The 22064-nt window shown below is 38.2% G+C and overlaps 1 protein-coding gene across 1 annotated transcript; it reads left to right on the forward strand.

The window, feature by feature from the left end:
• The first annotated feature begins 7819 nt into the window (after positions 1–7819).
• Positions 7820–9680, forward strand: LOC125102727 (actin, cytoplasmic 2-like). Its single transcript, XM_047734191.1, has one exon. It carries the CDS (start codon positions 7902–7904, stop codon positions 9027–9029), a length of 1128 nt encoding a protein of 375 aa, XP_047590147.1. The 5' UTR covers positions 7820–7901; the 3' UTR covers positions 9030–9680.
• Positions 9681–22064: the final 12384 nt, after the last annotated feature.

Genomic DNA, 22064 nt, shown 5'->3' on the forward strand with positions numbered 1-22064 from the left:
TGAAGAGAAGTATTCAATGGTGGAGACTTCAGTGATGAGAGCAAAAGTACAAAGATAATCTGTCATATTATTTGTCCCTATTAGATACTGTTATCCAAATTTTAATGTTCAATTATTTTAAGCCACACATAATTCCTGTTTACAGTTGCATGCTTAGGATCTGTACAGTGACTGTCTATTCTTACATTTATTGGAACTCTCAAATTAGAAAAAGAATAACTGTTAAAAATTGTAGGTGATTAAGTAAGTTTCAATGGTACTTTTCCTCAGTGGTATACAGACCACAGACATGTATATGGTCTTTCTAGGACAATAGATTTTAATTCTTAAGTTCTCTTGTGACCCATATTTCTGGACATTTTAAATGACTACAAAATTTAAAGCATAAATACAAAGTTTATGCTAAGTATAATTTTTGTGGTAAATTTATGGCAAGACCTCAAAATTACATATAGCTTTTCTTATGCTAACAGGAAACCTGTTTTGACAGAGGAGGTGGTCCAAGACAGTGATATAGGAAGAATCTAACTCACCTCCTCCTATGGGCACACTGAATTTATAGTTACATATCGATCACTTCTTTATGAAGAAGAAAGAAGGGCTAATTAAATAGCTTCTACACAACAAAAAAATAAAAGAACCAAACTGTGGGAGAGATGGAGATATAATGGCAAAGATTAAACTCTACCCTCTGATGCTAGGACCCACAGCAGGGAGGGTTATTAATGAGGGTTGTACAGCCCTGGGGCACAGCAAGAAAGCCAAATAAATGACAGCAGTTTAAAAGACAAAACTAGATTATAAGTAAAGGAAATTTACTTACCAATCCCAGAGCATCTTCCAAATTATGAGAGAGCTGCTGCAACCTCTCTAGAGTCATGGGCATTGGCAAGCAAAGGTTTATGTTCCCTCTCTGCCTTGATTGTACAGATGGGAGCAGAGTCCAGGTTTCCTAAATAGCCTGTGAGGGTCAGTTCAGCAACTTTAGGTCCCTGGCCTCCACCAGCTCCAGACATCTCCCAAGGCAACCTACTCTCCATGATTTCCCCACTTCTAGCTGTCCCACCAAGGTGGTCCCAGCACAGTGTGATCAGGGACACCTACAAACCATGCCCACTGAAGTTATAGCTATCTCATCAAGGTGGCCTAGGTTGTTGGCACCCCCTACAGCTCCAGCCATTCCACCAGGGTAGCTACAATGTGGAGTGTCCAGAAGCCCTGGCATGTACTCGCTCTTGCTCCAGATCCAGCTCATCCAGCCAGGGCATAGGTATAGGTATGCCTATTTTCCTAGGCATACCTATACTTATAGGTGCCTGGGAACACCTAGCCTGAGTCCACCCCATTTTTTAGCAGTTCTGCCAGGACAATGTCCCCAGTGGGACCTGGACAATGCCTGCCTGAGCTCTGACTGTCCTGCCAGGTGGTATCAATGCAGAGTATCCCAGTAGACCCCTATGTCTACTCCAGCTCCAGCCATCACACCAGGGTAACTCCAGCACAAAGCACCATGGGAAACCCTGGCTCATGCTCACTCCAGCTCCTCCTACCCCATCAGGATGCCCCCTGTGTAGAGGCCCTGGGACGAACTTGTCCAAACCGACTTCAGCTCCAGACAGCAAAAGACACCAAGCCCACCCCATAAACATGGTGATTTTCCTATACCAAGCCACTCCTTCAACAGTGGGAGAATTAGCTGTTTCATCTAATTTGTAGAAACAAATGCAGAAAGTCAAACAAAATGAGGAGATAGAAAAAAGTGTTTTATTTTTTAAAAACATTTATTTGAAAAAAAATTTATTTGACACAGAGAGAGAGAGAGAGAGAGAGAAATCACAAGTAGGCAGAGAAGCAGGCAGAGCGGGGGGGGGGGGGGGGGAAGAAGGCTTCCCACTGAGCAGAGAGCCTGATGTGGGGCTTGATCCCAGGACCCCAGGATCATGACCTGAGCCAAAGGCAGAGGCTTTAACCCACTGAGTCATTCATGTGCCCCAACAGAAAAAAAAAGTGTTTTAAACAAAAGAATAAGACAAAATCTCAGAAAGAAAGAAAAAAAAAAACTAAATGAAACAGAGATAAGCAACCTACCTGATTAAGAGTTCAAAGTAATGATCATAGATACTCATTGGTCTTGAAAGAAGGATGGATGAACTCAGAAAGGACAAAGACATAGAAAATACAAAAAAAGAACCAATCAGGGGTAAAGAATACATTAACTGAAATGAAAATGCACAAGAGGGAATTAGCAGCTCCTTAGACAATGCAGATGAGTCATCAATATCAAAGACAGGATACTGGAAAGCACCCAAGATAAATGGCAAAAAAAAAAAAAAGGATTTTAAAAATGAGGATAGGTTAAGGAACCTCTGGGACAACATCAAGCATACAAAAATTTGCATTATAAGGATCTGAGAATGAGAAGAGAGATAGAAAGGGGCAGAAAACCTATTGGAAAAAAAAATCTGAAAATTTTATTAACCTGGGGAAGGAAACAGACATTCAGGTCTCAGAGGCACAGACAGACCCAAACACGTAGTATCCAATGAGAGCCACTCAAAGACATATTATATAATTTAAATGGCAAGAGTTAAAGACAAAGAGAAAATCTTAAATTAGCAAAAGAAACAGAGTCACATACTAGGGAAACCCCATAAGATCCTCAGCTGATTTTTCAGCAGAAACTTTTCATGACAGAAGATAATAGAAAAAAAAAATTTAAATGCTAAAAAGCAAAACCTTACAACCAAGAATACTCTACCCAGCCAGGTTTAATTCAGAATTAAAAGTGAGATAGTTTCTCCGGTAAGTAAAAACTAAGAGTTTATTACCAATGAAGAAGCCTTACAAGAAATGTCAGAGTCTCCTTTAAGTGGAAAAGAAATGCCATAACTAGAAGTAAGAAAAAATATGGGGATGCCTGGGTGGCTTAGTCAGTAAAGCAGTTGCCTTCAGCTTAGGTCATGATCCCAGCATCCTGGGATCGAGTCCAACATCGGGCTCCTTTCTCCACAAAGGAGCCTGCTTCTCCCTCTGCCTCTGCCTGCTACTCTCCCTGCCTGTACTCTCTCTATCTCTCTGACAAATAAATAAAATGTTTAAAAAATATATAAAAGAAAAAATATCAGCATTAAATGAAAATATATCAATATATCAGAAAGCAGCTGATTAGTCATTTAAAAATTTAGAATGAGATTAAAAGACAAAAATAGTAATATCAACTACAATATTACTGGTATATAATACAATAGACTGGTATATATAGACATCAATACATATAAACTACATAGGAACCAAATAGCAAAAATATATAATAGATAGACAAAAAAATAAATAAAACAATACAAACATAAAACTAAAGAAGAAAATCATCAAACTACAAGGAAAGAAACCAAGAGAAGAAGAAAAGAATAGAGATCTACAAAACAACCAGGAAATAATGAACAAAATAGCAATAGGTTCATACTATTAATAATTAATTTGGGGTTCCTGGATGGCTCAGTTGCTTAAGTGGCTGTCTTCAGCTCAGGTCATGATCTCCGTCCTGGGCTCAAGCCCCACATCAGGCTTCTTGCTCAGTGGGGAGTCTGCTTCTCCCTCTCTCCCTGTTCATGCACACATCCTCTCTCTCTGTCTCTCAAATAAATAATAACAATCTTTTAAAAACTACTTTAATTGCAAATGATCTAAATGCTCCAATCAAAAGACATAAAGAGGTTGGATGGATTAAAATTAGAAAAAAAAAAAAGACTCATCTATACGCAGCCTACAAGAGATGTTTCAGATCCAGACACACACAGATTGAAAGTAAATATTGCATGCATATGGGAACAAAAAGAAATGTGGAGTAGCAATATTTATATCACACAAATCAGTCTTTAGAACAAAGACTGTAAAAAAAAGGACATTATATAATGATAAAGGGGTCACCCAACAAATCAATAAGGAAACATTGGCCTTATATGACATATTAGACTAGGTGGACAAATATATACATAATATTCTATCAAAAAGCAACAGAATACACATCCCTTTCAATTGTATATAAAACATTCTCGAGGATGGATCACATGCTAGGGAATAAAAAATGTCTCAATAAATTCAAGAAAATTGAAATCATAGTGTGTACCTTTTCCAATCACAGTTGTATGAAACTAGAAAACTAATCTAAAAATAAAGATAATAAAAAAACCCTCACAAATATGGAAACTAAACATATTATTAAAAAACAAATGGGTCAAAAAAAGAAATAAAGCAAACCAAATCATACCTTCAGACAAATAAAAGAGCTAAAGACCACCCTGTTTAAGAATGTTTGGATCAGCCAGGAAATCAAAGAAGAAATTAAACAATTCATGGAAACCAATGAACACACTTTGGCCCAAAACCTATGGGATACAACAAAGGCAGTCCTAAGGGGGAAATACATAGCCATCCAAGCCTCCATCAAAAAAAAAAAAAAAAAAAAAAAAAAAGAATCCAGAATACACCAGCTCTCTTTACACCTTAAAGAACTGGAGAATCAACAACAAATTAAGCCAACCTCACACACAAGAAGGGAAATAATCAAGATTAGAGCAGAGATCAATGAGATAGAAACTAGAGATACAGTACGACACATCAACGAAACGAGAAGCAGATTTTTTGAAAGAATCAATAAGATTGATAAACCATTGGCCAAACTAATCCAAAAGAAAAGAGAGAGGACCCAAATTAATAAAATTATGAATGAAAAAGGAGAGATCACACTAACACCAAGGAAATAAAAACAATCATGAGAAATTATTATCAACAGTTACATGCCAATAGGTTAAGCAACCTAGATGAAATGGATGCATTCCTGGAAACCTATAAACTACCAAAACTGAAAATCAGGAAGAAACTGACAACCTGGGGGCTCCTGGGTGGCTCAGTGGGTTAAAGCCTCTGCCTTTGGCTCAGGTTGTGGTTCCGGGATCCTGGGATCAAGCCCCATGTTGGGTTCTCTGCTTGGTGGGGAGACTGCTTCCCTTCCTCCCTCTCTGCCTGCCTCTCTGCCTACTTATGATCTCTGTCACGTAAATAAATAAAACCTTTAAAAAAATTGACAATCTGAATAGACCAATATCTAGTAATGAGATTGAAGCAGTGATCAAAAACCTCCCCAAAACACAAGATCCCAGGACCTGATGGATTCCCTGGAGAATTCTACCAAACATTCAAAGAAGAAATAATACCTATTCTCCTGAAGCTTTTTCAAAAAAGAGAAACAGAAGGAAAAACTTCTGGACTCTTTTTATGGAGCCAGCATTGCTCTGATCCCCAAACCAGGCAAAGACACCAACAAAAAGAAGAATTTCAGACCAATATCCCCAATGAATATGGATGCCAAGATTCTCAACAAGATCCTAACTAATAGGATCCAACAGTACATTATAAAGATTATTCACCATGACTAGGTGGGATTTATCCATGTGACGCAAGGCTGGTTCAACACTCACAAATCAATCAATATGATAGAACAAATCAATAAGAGAAGAGAGATGAACCACATGGTTCTCTCAATGCAGAAAAAGCATTTGGTAAGATAATAACATCTGTTCCTGATTAAAACGATTCAAAGTATAGGGATAGAGGGAACATTCCTCAACTTCATAAAATCTATCTATGAAAAACCCACAGTGGATATCATTCTCTATGGGGAAAAGCTGACAGCCTTCTCTTTGAGATCAGGAACATGACAAGGATGCCCACTCTTGCCACTGTTGTTCAACATAGTATTAGAAGTCCTAGCAACAGCAATCAAACAACAAAAAGAAATAAAAGTTATTCAGATTAGCAATGAAGAAGTCAAACTCTCTATCTTCACAGATGACATGATACTTTATATGGAAAACCTAAAAGACTTCACCCCCAAACTACTAAAACTCATACAGCAATTCAGCAATGTGGCAGGACACAAAATCAATGTACAGAAATCAGTTGCTTTCTTACACACTAACAATGAAAATATAGATGGGGAAATTAGAGAATCCATGCCATTTACTATAGCACCAACAACCATAAGATACCTGGAAATAAACCTAACCAAAGAGGTAAAGGATCTGTACTTGAGGAACTATAGAACTACAGAACTACAGAACTACAGAGCAGAGCATTCCATGCTCATGGATCAGAAGAAGAAACATCGTTAAAATGTCTATACTGCCTAGGGCCATCTATACTTTCAATGTCATCGATCAAAATTCCACTAGCAATTTTTCAAAGAGCTGGGGCAAACAATCTTAAAATTTATATGGAACCAGAAGAGACCCCAAATTGCTAAGCAAATTTGAAGAAGAAAAACAAAACTGGGAGCATCATGTTGCCTTATTTCAAGCTATACTACAAAGCTGTGATCACCAAGACAGCATGGTACTGGCAGAAAAACAGACACATAGACCGGTGGAACAGAGGAGAGAGTCCAGATATGGACCCTCAACTCTATGGTCAAATTATCTTTGACAAAACAGGAAAAAATACCCAGTGGAAAAAGACAGTCTCTTCAATAAATGGTGCTAGGAAAATTGGACAGCTATGTGGAGAAGAATGAAACTCAACCATTCTCTTACACCATACACAAAGATAAACTCAAAATGGATAAAAGACCTCAATGTGAGACAGGAATCTATCAAAATCCTAGAGGAGAACATAGGCAATAACCTCTTCGATATCAGCCACAGCAACTTCTTTCAAGATATGTCTCCAAAGGCAAAGGAAACAAAAGTGAAAATGAACTTTGGGGACTTCATCAAGATCAAAAGCTTCTGCACAACCAAAGAAACAGTCAACAAAACAATGAGGCAGCCCACAGAATGGGAGAAGATATTTGCAAATGACACCACAGACAAAGGGCTGATACCCAAGATCTATAAAGGACTCCTCAAACTCCGCACACACAAAATAGATAATCACATCCAAAAAATAGCAGAAAACATGAGCAGACACTTCTCTGAAGAAGACGTACAAATAGCTAACAGACACATGAAAAAATGTTCATCATCATTAGGCATCAGGGAGATTCAAATCAAAACCACATTGAGATACCATCTTACACCAGTTAGAATGGCCAAAATTAACATGACAGTAAACAACATGTGTTGGAGAGGATGTGGAGAAAGGGGAACCCTTTTACACTGTTGGTGGGAATGCAAGTTGGTGCAGCCACTTTGGAAAACAATGAGGATATTCCTTAAGAAATTAAATACAGAGCTACCCTATGACCCTGCAATTGAACTACTGGGTATTTACCCCAAAGATACAGATCTAGTGAAAAGAAGGGCCATCTGCACTCCAATATTCATAGCAGCAATGGCCACAGTTGCCAAACTGTGGAAAGAACCAAGATGCCCTTCAACAGATGAATGGATAAAGAAGGTATGGTCTATATATAAAATGGAGCATTAGCCTCCATTAGAAAGGATGAATACCTAACTTTTGTATCAACATGGACAGGACTAGAAGAGATTATGCTGAGTGAAATAAGTTAAGCAGAGAGACTCAATTATCATATGGTTTCACTTACATGTGGAGCATAAGGAATAGCACAGAGGACATTGGGAGATGGAGAGGAGAAGTGAGTTGGGGGAAATCAGAGGAGGGACAAACTATCAGAGACTGTGGACCCTGAGAAATAAACTGAGGGTTTTGGAGGGGAGAGGGTTGGGGGTTGGGTTAGCCTAGTGGTGTGTAGTATAGAGGGCATGTATTGCATGGAGTACTGGGTCTGGTGCTTAAACAATGAATTTTGAAACACTGAAAAGAAACAAAATAAAATAAAATACAATGAAAAAAAAAATGGACCTCACTCGCCGCCGCCGGCCCGTGCTCCGCGTCCTCCTCCCGCTCGTCCTTCGCGTCCACCGCCGCCACCTCCGCCGCCCGCAATGGAAGAGGAGATCGCCGCGCTCGTCATCGACAATGGCTCCGGCATGTGCAAGGCGGGCTTTGCTGGGGACGACGCCCCCCGGGCCGTGTTCCCGTCCATCGTCGGGCGACCCCGACACCAGGGCGTGATGGTGGGTATGGGCCAGAAGGACTCCTACATGGGCGACGAGGCCCAGAGCAAGCGCGGCATCCTGACCCTGAAGTACCCCATTGAACACGGCATTGTCACCAACTGGGACGACATGGAGAAGATCTGGCACCACACCTTCTACAACGAGCTGCGCGTGGCCCCCGAGGAGCACCCCGTGCTGCTGACCGAGGCCCCCCTGAACCCCAAAGCCAACCGCGAGAAGATGACCCAGATCATGTTCGAGACCTTCAACACCCCAGCCATGTACGTGGCCATCCAGGCTGTGCTGTCCCTGTACGCCTCTGGCCGCACCACTGGTATTGTCATGGACTCTGGGGACGGGGTCACCCACACTGTGCCCATCTACGAAGGGTATGCCCTGCCCCACGCCATCCTGCGTCTGGACCTGGCTGGCCGGGACCTGACGGACTACCTCATGAAGATCCTTACCGAGCGCGGCTACAGCTTCACCACCACCGCCGAGCGGGAAATCGTGCGTGACATCAAAGAGAAGCTCTGCTACGTCGCCCTGGACTTCGAGCAGGAGATGGCCACGGCCGCGTCCTCCTCCTCCCTGGAGAAGAGCTACGAGCTGCCCGACGGGCAGGTCATCACCATTGGCAACGAGCGGTTCCGCTGCCCGGAGGCACTCTTCCAGCCCTCGTTCCTGGGCATGGAGTCCTGCGGCATCCACGAGACCACCTTTAACTCCATCATGAAGTGTGACGTCGACATCCGGAAGGATCTCTACGCCAACACGGTGCTGTCCGGTGGGACCACCATGTACCCTGGCATCGCTGACCGGATGCAGAAGGAGATCACCGCTCTGGCGCCCAGCACGATGAAGATCAAGATCATCGCTCCTCCCGAGCGCACGTACTCCGTGTGGATCGGGGGCTCCATCCTGGCCTCGCTGTCCACCTTCCAGCAGATGTGGATCAGCAAACAGGAGTACGACGAGTCGGGCCCCTCCATCGTCCACCGCAAATGCTTCTAAACGGACTGCGGGCAGATGCGTAGCACCTGCCGCGTGAGCGAACCCGGAGTAGCAGTTGGCCCGGCACATGGGCACACCTCATGCCGGCCTCGTGAAACTGGAATCAGCCTTTGAAAAGAAATTTGTCCTTGAAGCTTGTACCTGATATCAGCACTGGATTGTAGAACTTGTTGCTGATCTTGACCTTGTATCCGAGTTAACTGTTCCCTTGGTATATGTTTAATACCCTGTACATATCTTTGATTTAAACCCTTAGCACATGTGGCTCGGTCAGTTCGTGGCTGACGTTGAGAACACGTTCATGGAAGAGAAATCCATTGATTGGAGAACCCGCAAGGCCGTGAGGTTCTTGATCTGTGCAGGGTATTGATGTGTAAGCTGCCTATTCCAGGATTTCTCTAGAGGCTGGCAAGAGTCCTGAACGAGTTGTCATTTCTGTCTTGCCGGTCTAACAGGGTTGGGAAGGCCCGAGCCTTAGGACCCACTTTCCTTTCTTACCCGATGTTTTCCTGCCAGAACACCGTGGGTTAATTGCCTTGAGTTGGAAAACGGTTTGCATTTACAACTGTAAATTTATTCATCCTTTTAATTTATGTAAGGTTTTTGTACACAATTCTCAATTCTTTAAGAGATGACAACAAATTTTTGGTTTTCTACTGTCATGTGAGAACATTAGGCCCCAGCAACGCGTCATTGTGTGAGGAAAATAAAAAAGTGCTGCAGTGAAAAAAAAAAAAAAAAATGGAAACACAATGGGTCAAAATCTATGTGATATAGAAAAAGCAGTTCTAAGAGGGAAGTACTTAAAAATACAGGCCTACCACAAGAAACAAACAGATCCCAAATAAATGATCTAACATTATACCTTAAATAAATTTAAAAGAATAAACAAAAAATAGCAAATAAAAATGAGTAAACAAAGTTCAAAGGTAGTAGAGGAAAAGAACAAATAAAGACCAGAGAAGAAATAAGTGAAATAAAGATTTAAAGCACAATGGAACAGATCAATGAAAACAAACCTGTTTTTTTTTGAAAAGGTAAACAAAATCAATAAACCCCTAGCCAGACTCATCAAGAGAGTATGCCCATGAGAATCCCCAAATAAATACAATGCAAGATGAAAGAGAACTTATAATTGACATCATAGAAATACAAAGAATCTTAAGAAATCACTATGAAGAATTACACACCAACAAATTGGACAAGAAAAAAAAGATAAATTCCAATAAATACACAACCTTTTTTGCCTGAATCATGAAGAAATAGTAAAATCTGAATAGACCATTATAAGTAATAAAGTAGAAACAGTAACTTAAAAACTCTCCCAAAACAAAATACAGGACCAGAGGAGTTCATACATGAATTCTATTAAACATTTAGGGAAAAGTTATTGCCTTTCTTTCTCAAATTACTTTAAAAATTCAAGGGGAAGGAAGGCTTCTAAACCAATTTTTACCAAGACAGCAAAAATCTGATACTGAAACCAAAAAAAAGACACCATAAAAAAGGAAATTTACAGGCTGCTAATCCTGATAAACATAGATTCCAAACTCTTCAATAAAATATTGGCAAACCAAATTCAACAATACATTAAAAGAATCATATACCATGAGGAAATGGGATTTGTTCTAGGGATTCAAGGATGGTTCGACAAAGTCAGTCAACATGATAAACTGCATTAACAAAATGGAAGATATAAATCATGATTTTCTCAATAGATGCAGAAAATCATTTGACAAAATTCAACATTCATTTTTTAAATATTTTTTAATACCCATTTTTAAAACAAACTGTCAACCAAGTAGGTTTGGAAGCAATGTGCCTCAACATAAAAAGGCTATATATGACAAACCCGTAGCTAATAATTTACTTAGTGGTGAAAAGCTGAAACTTTTTCCTGTAAGATCAGACACAAAATAGGGATATATATTCTTACCACTTTCATTCAACATTGTATTGGAAATTCTATTGATAGCAATTAAGAAAAAAGTCATCGAAATTGGAAAGAAATAAAACTGTCACTACTTGCAGATGACATGATTATATATATACTATATACATACATACACATGTTTTCTAGACTCTATATTTTATTCTTTCAAATCTCTATTCTATATTCTATAAAATATATTATATATATATAGAATCCACTAAAAACTATTAGAACTAATAAATTATTAAAATAACCAGATACAAAATTAACATACAGAAATTGGTTATTTCTTTACACTAATAATGAGCTATCAGAAAGAGAAATTAAAATAATCCAATTTACAATTGCATAAAAATACCTAGGAATACATTTAACCAATGAGGTGAAAGCCCTGTACTCTGAAAACTATAACCACTGATAAAAGTAACTGAAGAAGACACAAATAAGTGGAAAAATATACCAAGCTCATGGATTGGAAGAACAAATATTGTTAATATGTCTATACTACCCAAAGCAATCTACAAATTCCATGCAATCCCTATCAAAATACCAATGGCATTTTTCACAAAACTAAAACAAATAATCTTAAAATTTGTGTGGAAGCACAGAAGACCCCCAAATAGCTAAAGAATCTTGAGAAAGAAGAATAAAGAGAGAAGAATAGAGAAGGAAGAATAAAAGGTGGCAGTATTGTGCTCTCTGATTTCAAACTGTACTATAAAGCTGTAGTGATCAAATTCATATGGTACTGGTACATAAATCAATGAAATGGAATAGAGAATCTAGAGAAAGTCTACAGAAATATGGTCAATAGTCCTTGACAAAAGATGAAAGAATATACAATGTGGAAAAGTACTTTCTGCAATAAATGGTTTTGGGAAAACTTAGACAGCCACATGTGAAAGAATTAAACTGTTCTACTTCTATGTCATATACAAAAATAATTTCAAATGAAGTAAAGACTTGAATTGTAGGACCTGAAATCATAAAACTACTAAAAGAAACCATAGGCAGTGAGTTTTGACATTGGTCTTAGCAATATGTTTTTGGATTGGTCTCTTTAGGCAACAGAAACAACATAACAAACAGAAACAAGACATAAATAAAACAAAACATAAATAAACAAAAAAGCTGGGCACAGAGAAGGAAACAGTCAAGAAAATGAAGTCTATCTACTGAATGGGAGAAGGGATTTGTATTTGTATTTCATACATCCAGTAAGGAATTAATATCTAAAAAACATAAGTAGCTTAACATCAAAAGCCAAATAATCTTTTTAAAATTGGGCAAAGGACTTGAACAGATTTTTTTTCAGAGAAAACATACAAATGGCCAACAGGCACATGAAAAGATGTTCAATGTCACTAATTATTAGGGAAATCAAAATTGCAATGAGATATCACCTCACATCTGTCATACTGGCAATTATTAAAAAAAAAATAACAAGGATTGGCTAGGATGCGAAGAAAAGATTGGGAATATAATCTGGTGCAGCCACTACCAAACATTATAGAGGTTCTCCAGAAAATGAAAAACAGAAACACCATAAAATCCAGCAATTGTGCTTGGTATTTATCTGAAGTAAACAAAAACACCAATCTGAAGAGATGTAACTACGTTCATGCTAGTAGTTACAATACCCAAGGCATAGGAGCAATCGAGGTGTCTATAAGTAGATGAATGGATAGGGATGCCTGGGTGGTTAAGTCAGTTAAATGTCTGCTTTCAACTCAGGTCATGATCAAAGGGTTTTGGGATTGAGCGGGGAGTCAGACTCTTCACTCAGTGGGGGGGCCTGCTTCTCCCTCTCCCCTGCCTGCTGCTCTGCCTGCTTGTGGGCACCTGTGCATTCTCTGTCAAATAAATAAAATCTTTTAAGAAATAGATGAATGGATAAAGAAAGTGAGTACACATACTCTATGGAATATTACTCAGCCATACAAAATGAAATCTTGCTATTAGTGACAACATGACTGGACGAAAAACAGGTATTACCTCTCCACAGAGCACCGCTCCATTTTCTCCTATGCAGAGATATGGGGGGATGGGGGTGATGAAATTCAGTCTCTCTGGTTCCAAATCACTTGTTGTTGTTGTTATTGGTGGTGGTGGTGGCTTGTTTTTAAATCCTAGGTAAATTTAGTTTCTTCTATCATAGCTTATGTTTCAGGGTTTCTCTCCCCATATAATTTTCTATATTATGATTGCAATGCTAATTTGTTCTTCATTTTGCCTAACCTTTAGGGGTTAAATTTATCTTCCTGCAGTCACTGTTGATATATCTTCTGATGGTAGCACTTCTAATTTCAGGCACCTTGGACCAGTAATTTGATGCGGGAAGAAAAGAACAGGTAAATGTGTAAATGCCCAAGTTTATCAGTTCACTATGCATTTAGCTCTGTGTAGTGTAATATTCTTTAACTATGATTTATGATCTTTATTTGTTATTTTTTCCTGGATGTGAATACGAGTTTCTACAACCCTTTAAATAATATTCTAATTACTGGCCTATTTGCTTTATATCTTCTCCTCCTACTATCCAGTAAACCTATGACATTATGATGTAGTTTTTCAACAAATACATTTTGAAATTTCTCTTCTTTGATAAATGGGGTTATAAATTTTTTAATTCTATTTCAATTCACTCACACTATGATCCCATATATATTATACATTCTAAAATTCTTCACTATTTTAAGATTCATAATTGTGGGAATGGAATGGCTATAAAGTTATTGTTTTCTTAGTATATTTTTTGTTTTAATGAAATTATGGGAAGAAAAATCAGAAAATGCAGGTTTTTTTTTTTAAAGATTTTATTTATTTATTTGACAGAGAGAAATCACAAGTAAGCAGAGAGGCAGGCAGAGAGAGGAGGAAGCAGGCTCCCTGCCGAGCAGAGAGCCCGATGCGGGGCTCGAACCCAGGACCTGGGATCATGACCTGAGCCGAAGGCAGCGGCTTAACCCACTGAGCCACCCAGGCGCCCCATGAAAATGCAGGTTTTTGAATAAAATGGCTATCCAATTTATTCCCAAAGTCCTGTATCAATTTCTGTCTGATAAGTTCCTGGAAATAAATTTCCTATATTTAGTGAAAGTAACAACTAAAGCATATACATAATTACACTTTTATAATAAAATAAAAATATACTTAAATTGATAATTTGGTAAAAAAGAGAAATTGATAATTTGGTGATTTACATAATTATAATAAAGTTTGTTTAATTTATTACACAGGGTAAATAAATTTTTTTAAAAATCAGGTTAGTTTAGGAGTGTCTGAGTGGCTCAGTGGGTTAAGGCCTCTGCCTTCGGCTCTGGTAATGGTCCCAGGATCCTGGGATTGAGCCCTGCATTGGGCTCTCTGCTCGGTGGGGAGCTTGCTTCCTCCTCTCTCTCTGCCTGCCTCTCTGCCCACTTGTGATCTCTGTCAAATAAATAAATAAATAAATTTAAAAAAATAAAAATCAGGTTAGTTTAAACTTGCTTATTTCTATCATAAATATCTTATTTATTATGTATTGACAGATTATTTTCCCATGCAGGTCACCCTTGTTAAATTAGACCCACTGGGATGAGTCTGAAATGAATTTCTTCACCTCTACTATATTACGTTTTTACTGTTTGGAGCAATGTGTTTTGTAAATTAACATAAAGTGTTATATTAGTTTCAGGTGTACAATATAAAGATTCAATAATTTTATATATCACACAGTGCTCATTATGATAAGTGTACAGTTAATCTCTTATATCTATTTCACTGGTTCCCATATACCTCCTTCCCTGAAACCACCAGTTTGTTCTTTGTATTTAAGAATCTGTGGAGGATGAGTTAAGATGGTGGAGTAGTTGGAGGATCTTATACTTGCCTTGTCCTTGAAACACAACTAGATAATTATCAAATCATTATCAAATCATTCTGAACACCCAGGAAATTGACATGAGGGCTGAAAGAACTAACTGCAAAGCTAGAGGTAGAAAGGAGGCCACATCCTGGGAAATAGGAGGTGCAGCGGTGTAATCTGGGGGAGAAAAGAATCACAGCTGCTATGGAAGGGAGGGAGCCCTGATCATGGAGAAAGAGAGAGATAAAGCAGCATGCGGGGGACTGTACAAGAAAAAACACTTCCTCAAAACTACTGATGGAGAAAATGAGAGGGTCTGATTACCATAAGTATTTACAAGTAGTTGGAGCTCAAAGACTAAAGTTTTAGAAGTCCTTGCCATCAACAGGTAGAAGTGTGGCAGGCATACATGTGTTCCTGCGGAGTAGGGCAGGGGCACAGTAGAACACTGCATGCTCTGACTATCCCCTGAGTCACACTTAGAGAGATAGTTCCCCTTCTTAGAGTGTATTTGGGAGAGGTGGCACTGCCTCCCAGGTAACAGAAAAGTCAGCAGATGTCATCGAGCTGTCCCATTCATTAGCATACAGGCAGAGATGGCTGCTGAGGGAAATTAACCTGGATTACAGCTTTTTGAGATGCTTTACCATAAAATCCAAGCCCTTGCACTGTCATGTGAGTGCTTTTCTGGGACCAACTGGTACCAGCCACAGCCCAGCAAGACCCTCCCCCAGAGGACAGTGCTGGTCCACATGAAACTGCATCCCTAAAATTTGGAGTTTTGAAACTCAGCCACATAACTGAGATAAAACACAGAAGTGTTGTACCACTGGGCAGGAAGATGACTCAGATACAGACAGATTAATGCAGGGATATAACAGAAACCTGAGAGAAGGAGGACAGATTGTTTGGTCTTCTCTGAGGGCTTCCTGAATAGTGGCTGGAGCAAACTCCCCTCTCTGGGGAAAAGAGCTGACCCAGGCCATTTTAAACCCTCCCATCAGCACAGACAGAATTCAAGGAACAGCAGAGAACACACAGTGGAGGCTTGAGCTGCTTACACCAAGCTCTGCCCCACTGTATTCTGCAGGTGCCTTTCTCACAAGGGTGATTGAGAGTGGTACCTCTTGGCAGCAGCAGTGACCACCACCCCCAGAAGACCAGCACAAAATCCCCACATGCACCAGGTCTACTCACCATAGAGTGCTGTAAACCTTCAGCTCTAGTGGAAATAAGACTAGGCACAGCTTTCCTAACACACAAAAGACAAAGTCCTAGATAAATTCCAAGATGGAGGATTTCATCTCAAAAGAAAAAACAAGAAGAGGTCACAGTCAGGGAACTAATAAAAATGGATATAAGTAATATTCCTGAACCAGAATTTAAAACAACAATGGAGGAAGCAGAGGAACAAATATGTGATATGGAGGATAAAAACTATGGAAAATAATGCAGCTGAAAAGAAGAGGGAAGGAAAGGTATTATATCATGAATGTAGACTTAAGGAACTCAGAGACTCTAAAGCATAATAATATTCATATCACAGGAGTCCCAGAGGAAGAAGACAGGGGAAATGGGGTAGAAATTTTATTTGAACAAATGAGAGCTGAAAACGTCCCTAATCTTGGGAAAGAAACAGACATCTAAACCCAGGAGGCACAAAGAACTCCCATCAAAATCATCAAAAGCTGGGCAACATCAAGACATATCACAGTACTATTTGTGAAAAACAAAGATAAAGAAAGAATCCTGAAAGCAGCAAGGGAAAATAAATCCTTAAACTTTAAGGGAAGACAAATCAGGCTAACAGGAGATCTCTCCACAGAAATGTGGCTGGCCAGAAAAGTGTGGCATGATATATATTCAAAGTGCTAAATGGGAAAGATATGCAGCCAAGAGTACTTTATCCAGCAAGGCTGTCATTCAGCATAGAAGAAAATGTGAAAAGTTTCTCAGATAAACAGAAAGTAAAAGAGTTTTTGACCACTAAATCAACCTTGCAAGAATATTAAAGACCAAAAACAACAAAGGCTAGAAAAAACAGAGAAAATCTCTAGAAACAACAGCTTTACAGGGAATACAATGGTACTAAATACATATCTATCAATAATTACTCTGAATGTAAATGGACTAAATGCTCTAATCAAAAGACATACAGTACCAGAATGGATTAAAAAAAAAAAGGCCTATTCATATGCTGCCGACAGGAGACTCGTTTGAGACCTAAGGACACTTCCAGATTGAAAGTAAGGGGGATTGAGAACAATCTATCATGCTAATGGACATCAAAAGGAAGCCAGAGTAGCCACACTTAGACAAACTAGACTTTAAACCAAAGACTCCAACAAGAGATGAAGAAGAGCACTATATCATAATAAAGGAGTCTATCCAACAAGATATAACAAATATAAATATTTATGCCCCTAATTTGGAAGCTCCCAAATATATAAATCAATTAATAACAAGCATGAAGAACCTCATGGATAACAATACAATAATAGTAGGGGACTTTAACATCCTACTCCAAGCAATGGATAGATATCAAAAGAGAAAATCAACAAGGAAATAATGGCTTTGAATGAAACTGGAGCAGATGGAGTTAACAGGTACATTCAGAGCACTTCATCCTAAAGCAACAGACTATACATTCTTTTTGAGTGCACATGGAACATTCCCCAGAATCTATCACTTACTGTGTCACAAATCAGGCAAAAAAGCAGTCTTTTTGTACTGGTTGAGGCCAGATAACTCTAACCTATATTTTACATAAATATTTTCACATTTTCCTTAGACTTCTCCTTTGAGATTTAAATTGAAAACAGTATCTATATAGAAACTAGATAAATGTATTCCAATTTGTAGGTAAGCATTTTCTCTATGAATATACAACCATAATGAAAATAAAGGGAGATTTAAAAGAAATCTGAAGCACAAAACAAATACTCTAATAGCAAATACATAGTCAATAAATGGAATTAATAGGTTAAGTGTAAGAATACAAACTTATAAGCTACTTTTATCCCATTAAGAAAATAATAAAGTCAGAGAAAACTATGCTTATTCTGGAATATATCTGAGATGAAAAAAGAAACTCCTGGGACACCTGGGTGGCTCAGTTGGTTAGGTCGCTGCCTTCAGCTCAGGTCATGATCCTGGGTTCCTGGGATCGAGTCCTGCATCGGGCTCCTTGCTTGGCAGGGAGCCTGCTTCCTCCTTTCTCTCTGCCTGTCTCTCTGCCTGCTTGTGTGTACTCTCTCTCTCTGACAAATAAATAAAATCTTTAAAAAAAAAAGAAAAAAGAAAAAAGAAACTCCTTGTAGAAAAAGATTTGGAATTTTCAATAGTTTAATGGTTTAATAATTATCTACATTTCCTATCAGTAATCTATTAGAGATAACTTAAAAAAACTTTTAAGCAATAAAATGCATTTCCAAACCAAACAGGAATAGATAATTGTACTGTCAACAAAATGATTATTTTAATAAAACATTGTATGCAAAAACTTAATAGCAGAATTTTTTTTAGCAGTGAAAAGAGTCTTATATATATATGGAGCCATTAGATATAAGCTGACACTGTAATTTCTCAGCAATTAAATTTCACCCAAGGAAATAAAAATGTATCGGGCAATTGCCTAGATACCCATTGACTAGGCTGAAAAACTGATTCCTTATGCCTCTTTCCATGAGGCAAAGTAAATGCTACATCAATAAAATAAGGAATAATTACATTACTCACATTGCCATATTGCTCATTAATGTGCAAAGATACTGATTACAGAACAATGGCATGTTGGTACATGTAAATCTGATAGTTAACTGGGCATGTATGAAGTAGAGAAAATGACAATAAAGGGAATATTACAGGACATTTAAGGACTCTACTCTGAAAACTATAAACTATTAATGAAAGAAATTGAAGACAGCACAAAAGAAAAGGTGCTTCATGTTCATGGATTAGAAGAATTAATGTTGTTAAAATGTCCATATTACGAGGGTAATCTATAGATTTAGCAATCCCTATTAAAATACCAATAACACTTTTCACAGAATTAGAAGAAATACTAAAATTTGTGTGGAACCACAGAAGATCCCAAATAGAAAGTAATCTTGAGAAAGAGCAAAACAGGAGGTATCACAATCCCAGATTTCAAGATATCCTACAAAGCTATAGTGATCAAAACAGTACGATACTGGCACAAAAATAGATACATAGATCAATAAAAGAATAGAGAATCCAGGAATAAACCAGTGATTATATGCTCAAGAGGCAAGAATATGCAATAGAAAAAATAGTCTCTTCAACAAATGGTGCTAGGGCATCTGTACAGGTACATGCAAAAAAAAAATGAAAATGGACTTCCTTTTTAAAATAATTTTTTATTATGTTATGTTAGTCACCATACAGTACATCATTGGTTTTTTGTAGTGTTCCATGATTCATTGTTTGTGTATAACACCCAGTGCTCCATGCAATATGTGCCCTCAATACCCACCACCAGGTATCACCCCTATTCCCCTCTCATCCCCTCTAAAACCCTCATTTTGATTCCCAGAGTTCATAGTCTCTCATGGTTCACCTCCTCTTTGATTTCTTGCCCTTCATTTTTCACTTCCTTCTCATAATATTCTCCATGCTATTCCTTATGTTCCACAAATAAGTGACACTGTATGATAATTGACTTTCTCTGTCTGACTTATTTCACTTAGCATAATGTCCTCCAGTTCCGTCCATGTTGATGCAAATGTTGGGTATACATCCTTTCTGATGGCTTAGTAATAGTCCATTGTATATATGGATCATATCTTCTTTATCCATTCATCTGTTGAAGGGCATCTTGGCTCCTTCCACAGTTTGGCAATTGTGGACATTGCTGTTGTGAACACTGGGATCCATGTGGCCCTTCTTTTCACTATATCTGTATCTTTGGGCTAAATACCCAGTAGTGCAATTGCTGCATCATAGGGTAGCTCTATTTTTAACTTTTTTCACGAAAGTGCATGCTGTTTTCCAAAGTGGTTGTACCAACTTGCATTCCCACCAATGCTAAAAGGGTTATCCTTTCTCCACAACTTCTCCAACACTTACTGTTTCTTGCTTGTTGATTTTTGACATTCTCACTGGTATAAGATAGTATCTCAGTGTGGTTTTGATTTGAATTTCCCTGATGGCTAATAAAGTTGAACATTTCTTCATATGTCTGTTGTCCATTTGTATGTCTTTCTTTGGAGAAGTTTCTGTTCATGTCTTTTGCCATTTTTGACTTATTAGTTTTTTGGGGTGTTGAGTTTGAGAGTTCTTTATAGATCTTGGATATCAGCCCTTTATCTATAGTGTCATTTGCAAATATGCTTTCCTATTCCATGGGTTACCTCTTTGTTTTGTTGACTGTTTCCTTTGCTGTACAGAAGATTTTTATCTTGATGAAGTCTCAAAAGTTCATTTTTGCTTTTGTTTCCCTTGCCTTTGGAGACATGTCTTGAAAGAAGTTGCTGTGGCTGATGTTGAAAAGGTTTCTGCCTATGTTCTCCACTAGGACTTTGATGGATTCCTGTCTCACACTGATGTCTTTCATTCACTTAGAGTTTATCTTTGTGTATGGTGTAACAAAATGGTTCATTCTTCTGTATATTGCTGTCCAATTTTCCCAACACCATTTATTGAAAACACTGTCTTTTTTCCATTGGATTTTTTTTCCTGATTCATCAAAGATTTGTTGGCCATAGAGTTGAGGGTCCATGTCTGGGCTCTCTATTCTGTCCCATCATCTATGTATCTGTTTTTGTGCTAATACCATGTTGTGTTGGTGATCACAGCTTTGTAGTATAGCTTGAAGTCAGACAATGGGATGCCCCCAGCTTTGTTTTTCTGTTTCAACATTTCTTTGGTGATTCAGGGTCTTTTCTGGTTCCATAAAAATTTTAGGATTGTTTGTTCCAGCATTTTGAGAAATGCCATTGGTATTTTGATTGGGATGGTGCTGAAAGTATAGATTGTTCTGGGCAGCACAGACATTTTAACAAAGTTTATTCTTCTGATCCATGTACATGGAAAGTTTTTTCATCTTTTGGGGTCTTCTTCAAATTCTTTCACAAGTGTTCTGTAGTTTCTAGAGTATAGGTCTTTTATTTCTTTTGTTAGGTTTATTACACTTAAGTTTTTGGTTCTATTGTAAGTGGAATAGATTCCTTAACTTCTCTTTCTACAGTTACATTGTTAGTGGATATAAAAACAACAGACTTCTGATTTTGTATCCTGCCACATTACTGAATTGTTCTATGAGTTCTAGTAATTTGGGGATGGAATCTTTTGGGTTTTCCACATAAAGTTTCATGTCATCTATGAAGAGAGAGAGAGAGTTTGCTTCTTCTTTGCCAGTTGAATACGTTTTATTTCTTTGTGTTGTCTGATTGCTGTTGCTAGAACTACCAGTACTAGGTTGAACAATAGTAGCAAGAGTGGGCATCCTTGTCATGTTCCTGATCTTAAGGGAAGGGCTCTCAGCTTTTCCCCATTGAGAATGAAATTCAGTGTGGACTTTTCATAGATGTTTTTTATGAAATTGAGGATTGTTCCCTCTGTCCCTACCTTCTGAAGATTTTTAATTGGGTGTAAGGATGCTATATTTTGTCAAATGCTTTTTCTGCATTAATTGAGAGGACAAAATGGTTCTTCTCTCTTCTCTTATTATGTGTCTATCACACTGATTGATTTGCAAATGTTGAAGGTTCAATTCCCTTACATTCCAGGGATAAATCCCATCTAGTGTTGATGGGTAATCCTTTTAAGGTATTGTTGAATCCTATTAGCTAGGACCTTGTTGAGAATTTTGGTATCCATATTCATCAGGGATATTGGTCTGAAATTTTCCTTTTTGATGTGGTCTTTGCCTGCTTTGGGATCATGATAATTCTGGCCTCATAGAATGAGTTTGGAAGTTTTGCTTCTGTTTCTATTTTTTGAAATAGCTTTAGGATTATAGGTACTATTTCTTCTTTGAATGTTTGGTAGAATTCCCCCAGGGAATCCATCAGATTCTGGACTCTTGTTTTTTGGGAGGTTTTTGATCACTGCTTCAATCTCCTTATGGGGTATTCATCTATTCAGGCTGTCAATTTCTTCCTGTTTCAGTCTTGGCTAGTTTATAAGTTTCCAGGAAGTCATCCATTTCTTCCATGTTGCTTAATTTGTTGGCATATAGTTATTGATAATAATTTATAATAATTGTTTCCATTTCCTTGGTGTTAATCATGAT

This window comes from Lutra lutra, chromosome 6, assembly GCF_902655055.1.
Source record: "Lutra lutra chromosome 6, mLutLut1.2, whole genome shotgun sequence".
In the NCBI taxonomy this organism is placed as follows: Eukaryota; Metazoa; Chordata; class Mammalia; order Carnivora; family Mustelidae; genus Lutra; species Lutra lutra.